The following is a 6,000-nucleotide window of genomic DNA, read 5'->3' on the forward strand; positions in this document are numbered from 1 at the left end:
AGCAGTGTGGTGTGTGTGTGTGTGTGTGTGAGGGGGGGGCGGGTAGGGTATTGGCGATGGGGGAGTTGAACTCTTTGTTACATACATACCGGGAACCCTATTTTGTGCCTACTCTGGACCCTCTAATGTTCAAAGTCGGCTCATTTTCATTGCTGCTGCCTGTTTATTTGGGGGTGGGGGACTGTGTGTGTCACTGTTATGGACAACTGCTTATTTGCTATGCATCTGCGTGTGTGTATATGTGTGTGTGTGTGTGTGTTTGGGATTTGAGGGTTGAGCTGTGTGGCCTGTTTTTTTTTTCTCTCCTCCTACTTTTCACTAATGAGCACTGCGGACTTGCTCTGGGCCCTGTCAGGCATTAGAGCCTCCCTTCCCCAGTCCCCTGGGAGCAGGCAGGGACTATGCTCTCGAAGTCTCACCCAGGCAAGCACTGCTCAGAGGTAGGGATAGCCTTTGCCTATCAGATTCTGACAGGCCTGTCCTGGGCTCCCTGGGGCCTCAGAGGCTTTCTCTGAACTGCCTGTTGCCTGAGGGTAGGGTCTTCGCCTACGTGACTGACTGTACAGTCCTGCTCATGCCCAGTGTTAAACCAACTCTTGCCCATGGCCTGGCGCTGCTCTCCTGACATGTGTGCGGAGCTGGAAAGAGCTCGGGGAGTCTTGGCTCCTGTATTAGTTCCGTGTTGCTGCTGTAACACTGTACTACTTAGTGCTTAAAGCAACTCAGATTTATTCTCTTTACAGTTATGGCGGTCTACAGGTCTGTCTAAAATGGGTTGGCAGAGTTATGTTCTTTCTGGTGGCTCTCAGAGAAAATTCATTTTTGTGCTTCTTCTAGTTTCTAAAGGCTGCTTGCATTCCTTGGCTCGTTCCAACCTCCACTTCTCCGAGGTCACATCCCCTTCTCTCTCTCCCTCCTGTCTCCCTCTTGCAAAACCCTTGTGATTACGTTGGACCCGTGGAATAGTCCAGGCTTATCTCCCCATTGGGAGGCCTTTAATCACATCCCAGAGCCTCTTTTACTATGTTAAGGTGAATTCACAGGTTCTGAGGATTGGGACAGGCACATCTTTGGGGGGGGCTTATCCCCGAGCCTACCACAGCATCCTCCACCTCAGAGAAGATCTGTGCAAATGAATAGATGTGGTGGATCCCGAACCAGCCTGGTCATAGTATGATTCCTGTGATTCTAACAAGGCTTTCCAAACCCCTTCTCCCTCTAGAAACCTCCCTAGCTTGATAACTTCCGAAGTCCTCCTCTTAGGGCGTAAAGTATCCTCAACCACACTGAGAACCCAGGCTTAGAATGAGGCCTGAACGCGTTTCTTCACACTAATATGTAAATGGTTGACAACAGAGCCTTTCCTAACAGCCAGTTCTGATTGGAGGGAGGCCCGTATGAGGGAAGGAGGAGGCAGGGAGGCCACAGGCCGACTTGGATCATGTCCTAATTACCCATGGAGGTTCCCAGTGATGGAGGGAGCGAAAGCACCTAGAAGTACGACCATAAAGTTTTAATCAAACAGAGCAGAATGGCCGCGATGCAGAACAGGTAGTGCTTGGAGAAGAGGAAGAAGACCATCTCCTTGGTGACATAGATTATGTGTATAAAGATGAAGCAGTACAGGAACATGGCAAACTGGTTCTGGGGGAGCAGGAGATCCTGGAGGCCTCCGGAGAACTGTGGGGGAAAGAAGAGAGTGGAGCTGGCCAAACTGGGCTCGGGTGCCAGGCAGGTCTGTGTGTCAGTCCTGCTCTTGTCCCCTCCGGAATGGGACCCGGGGCAGGTTGTCTTCCTCATCCCCTGCTCACAAGACTGCAAGAGGAAGAGTGGACCGAGAACCGAAACATTCCTAGTCAGGTCACTGGCACGTGGAGGAACTCATGGGTTTTCACTTCTTGAGTCTGCCTTTAGCCTTCCTGAGCCAGGCTCCAGGTGACACCTTCCCTTCTCTGTGCGTTCTGTGCTGTGGCTGAGTCACACAGGTGGCAGTCTCTCTCTGACTCTGAGGTCCCCAGATCTGGATGCTGGGTTCTTGGGAATGTTCTCTGCATGGTTTGCCCTGACACTCAGCCTTGTTTTCTGGACAGCGGCACAATGAGAGGATGTCCCTTGGGCGCAAGTGACTGTTTCGGACCTCTTGTACTGGCATATGTCTCCCAGGGTCAGTCTGTGGTCTATCAGTCTAAGGTTGGGTCTCCCTGGGGGATAGGTGGTGAGAGACAGGTGATAGAGCCTCCCTAAACCCTCACGGTATTGAGGAGGAGGAAAGCAGCTCAAGTTAGTTCTGGCTGATTCTGCCTGTGTTCTTGCTGCTCATTTCTGGAATCTATAGAATTGAGATCCAACAAGCCTCCATTTTAACTGTAGAAAGCATCAACATCGAAGTACAGCAAAAAAGCTGATATAACTATTTTGATCTGTAGTTAAGAAGCCATCACCCATGGTTTATTCTTTAAAATATCTTTTAAAATCATGCCATGTTTTTTTGTAAGCAGGCAGATGGCAGGAGCTGTGATACCCCAAGCTGGCTAGAAACAGACAGAGATACTTTTCAATACAATGAAATCGATCTACCCACCCATTCATCCAGAAAAAGAGAGTGGGGAGGGGCTTAAAAATCAAGTCAGCTCTCTACCTGTCAATAAATGCACAACATGTGAAATACTTTTGTAAACGATTATGAAAGACAGCAGTTTCGGACACACCATTGTTGGAGTAACCACATACAATGCGAGGGCAAATAAATAAACCCGAGGGGGCAGAAAATGACTCCAGGAATGCCATTTCCAAAATGAATAGCAAGGCAGGTTGAAGAGCAGAGGAAGAAACCCAGTGTTCTAGAGGGAGGGGTGGCTGCACGGGCCCTACTGGGCACCTATGGACCTGCTATGGCTCTGGGTCCATGGATTTCCAGCGGCCCCAAAGCAGCCAGCATATGCTTTCAGTCTAAAATGCTGATGGGTGATAATTATGATATTGACAACCAGACATGCATTTGTGAAACCTTTTAGACTTTTCACAACACTTTCCACGGTCTATCTTTTGAGCAGAAGATAGACAGCAGATAGGACCATACACCCAGGGTTTCAGCTCATCCAACAAGAGTAAGCTTTTCAAACTAAAAAAAGGGAAAACAAATATGGTTAGAAGGAAGCATAGAGCAAAGGCACAGTACCTTAACCACAGGTGCTTTAAGTAGTTTCAGTGTCCAACTCGGGACACATTTTATCCCAGGATACTGAGAATAAAACCCCAAGCCTGGACATGGAACTTACCTGTGAGAAATCAAAAATCTGAGGAATGTGCCAGAATCTTAGAGACAAGCAAATGTTTGTTCTATTTTTTCTTTAAAGAGGGAGTAAAAAAGATGGGATTCTGGAGATCCCACTTCCATCAGCTTGACTTGGCTTAGCAAAACCATTCGGTGTATAATTAAGCAGGCATTTTGTGAGCAAGAAAAAAGTGATTAATTGTTAAAAGCCAGCATGTGTTCATTGAAAACAAATCATGCAAAACCAATCTCATTTTCTTAGGGAAAAAAAATTGACCCGTCAATTAGGGAAATTCTATAGGTAGTGTAATAACAATTATGGGAAACTGTTTGACGGTGTGTCTGTCTCAAGATAGTTTTTCTGGACAAGGTAGAGAAATGTGAGCTGGATAAAATGTGACGCAAGGGTGGTGATTAATGGAACATTGCTAACCTGTAGGGAGATCTTTTAGTGGTATTTACTTTAGGTCATATCCTCCTCAACAATTACAGTGATGACTTGGATAAAGACAGAAGGCAAGTTTCTCAGAATTGAGGATGACCCAGAGCTGGGAAGCATGGCTAATACATTACATCCCAATAAAATTGCCAAGTGATGAGTGTAAGTTGTTGCATTTGGGTCAAGAAGTGAATTGCGTGAGTGCATAAAAAAGGTAATAGCTAACATTTATTGAGTGCTTACCTAATCTGCCAGGCTCATTGCAAAGCACCTCACATGCAGCCTATCACTGAATTCTCACGGCAACCCTATGAGGTAGGTACTGCTTTCCAGATGCGCAGAGCGAGGCTCAAGGAGGATTTGTAACTCGCCCAACGCCACGCAGTTCATACACGGGAGAAACAGAGTTTTAACCAATCCTGTCTGATTTTAAAGCCTGGGCAACCTGCTTTAAACAATGGCGTCTTGTGTAATTTAGGACTTGTGGTGGCCCAATCACACAGTGCTAAGTCCTTCACATCCCATTTAATCAAGAATAGGCTTTTTTATCCCCATTGAGTACAGGTTAGGGGAGAGCGGCCCATTTCTTGCCACAAGACGTCTAAGCCTTAGATGGCAACAAGGCAGAGCAAACAGAACCAATGCAGCTCTGATAAGGGGAAGGTGATGGTTTTATCAAAATCCACTGGCCAGACTGCAGGAGGGCTCACATCTCTTACACAACAGGCAGAGAGGAATAGAGAGTGGTGAAAAGATGTTGAAGACTTTTCCCTGAGGAGGGAAGCTGCCCGCAGGTGGGTGGACAGGTGGTTCTGGGCCCCCCCCCCCTCCAGGGTCAGGGTCAACTCTCCTTAAAGAGTTGATCTCAGCTGAGCAGGGCAGCTCTAAAGCAGCCGGCAACCCATCTCTGGCCCCGGGGCAGGGTGCAGGGGTGAAGCAGGTCAGGCGGGCTCCCCATGCAGGCAGCCCCCAGCCCTCGGGCGGGGAGGGGGCGCGGGGGGGGGGACCTGAGGGCCTCTGGCCAGCGCCCCCACCCTCCCGGCACCTACCAGGCGGGGCATGGCCTGCTGCTGCAACTGCTCCATCACCTCCTCGTGCTGCCGCTGGCGCTCGTTCTCCTCATGCAGGCACCTGAGCCTCGTCAGCTCAAACTCCATGCGCACCTTCTCCAGCTCCATCTCGGCATTGCGCTCGGTCCCCGGGGTCCCGGGGGTGGCCAGGGCCCGAGGCAGCTCTTCGAGTTCGGGTGCGTCGCCCGCCTGGCCCTTGGCGGTGGGACCGGCCTTGGAGCACAGTGACTTGGGCGGCCCTGGACAGCCTCCGTCCTCACGAGCTTCCATCTCCTCCAGGTAGTGGTAGGAAGAGTCTGGCTTCGGGGACTCCGCCTCCTGGAGCAGCAGCGAAGGGGCAATTCTGGGGCCTGGGGCCGCCCACATTCCCCCACAGCACATCTACAGCCCCAGGCCACAGTGGGCGGGGGCGTGTGAAAGAGGGCTATGACCTGTAAGGATCTAGAGTTCTAACCAGAGGTGCACTTACCTGGAGTTACACGGAAGGGCAGGGCACACTGACGGGAAGGAATGGCACCCTGGAGTTGCAGGGGGAGGCTTGGGGCGTTGAGGTAGAAGTCTGACTTCCTGATGACTTTCCAATCACCACTGGTGAAACTTTCCCACCCCCCACTCTATGTAACTCTGAGGCCAGTTATACACCCGGTCCTCTCTGGGCTACAGAGGGAGGAACCTCCACATAGAGGACCAACAAAAAAGGGCTACGGGGGAGCCAGATCCCAGTCACAGAGGGAGGAAAGGGCCCTGGATGGGGCGCTAGACGGGAGAGACCAAAGCCAGCTTCCAGTGACTTCACAATCTCATCAAGGGCTACCTGGTCCCTGGTGACAGCTGGGGGCCAGTTGTGGGGGTGGGGTGCACATCACCTGCTCTTGTTAGCAGCTCTCTGGGAACCCCTAGCACTTAGCTCCGATCCTGTGTTCCCTCAACACTGTCCTCCCCGTGTAGGGACAGGGTGGGGCAGTGAAATGAGGCACCCCCCCCCCCCCTTACCAAAGAAGGCCTTGACTTCCCTTCAGACATGGGGTCATCAGGCACCACCTTGGGGGAGGCTGGGCCGCTTTCTCCTGCTCCCCGGGCTTCCACTGATTCCCTGTCCTCTGCTGCCATCCAGAAAACTACAATGCTGTCAACTGCAGCCAAAGGACATCTTTTGAGGTGCTGACATTTGGTCTCGCTGGATTCCACAGCTGGGCCACCATCACAATCCCCTGCCC

The 6,000-nt window shown here is 51.0% G+C and overlaps 1 protein-coding gene across 1 annotated transcript; it reads right to left on the reverse strand.

The window, feature by feature from the left end:
- Nucleotides 1-1,491: 1,491 nt before the first annotated feature.
- Nucleotides 1,492-6,000, reverse strand: TMEM247 (transmembrane protein 247). The gene is made up of 3 exons (XM_040453845.1): nucleotides 5,777-6,000; nucleotides 4,763-5,101; nucleotides 1,492-1,680 (listed from the first exon to the last, which is right to left on the reverse strand). The coding sequence occupies exons 1-3, from the start codon at nucleotides 5,891-5,893 to the stop codon at nucleotides 1,492-1,494; spliced, it is 645 nt and encodes a 214-aa protein (XP_040309779.1). The 5' UTR covers nucleotides 5,894-6,000.

The sequence above is a fragment of the Herpailurus yagouaroundi genome, unplaced genomic scaffold, assembly GCF_014898765.1.
Source record: "Herpailurus yagouaroundi ecotype Mexico unplaced genomic scaffold, PumYag 210, whole genome shotgun sequence".
NCBI lineage: Eukaryota > Metazoa > Chordata > Mammalia > Carnivora > Felidae > Herpailurus > Herpailurus yagouaroundi.

Bases quoted from the DNA above. Each gene is read 5' to 3' on its own strand.
- TMEM247 (XM_040453845.1), bottom strand. From the start codon at position 5,893: ATGGCAGCAGAGGACAGGGAATCAGTGGAAGCCCGGGGAGCAGGAGAA. The intron at 5,102-5,776 runs GTAAGGGGGGGG...CTGCTGCTCCAG, and splicing joins GGAAGTCAAGGCCTTCTTTG to GAGGCGGAGTCCCCGAAGCC. The intron at 1,681-4,762 runs GTAGGTGCCGGG...TTTCCCCCACAG, and splicing joins AGCAGGCCATGCCCCGCCTG to TTCTCCGGAGGCCTCCAGGA.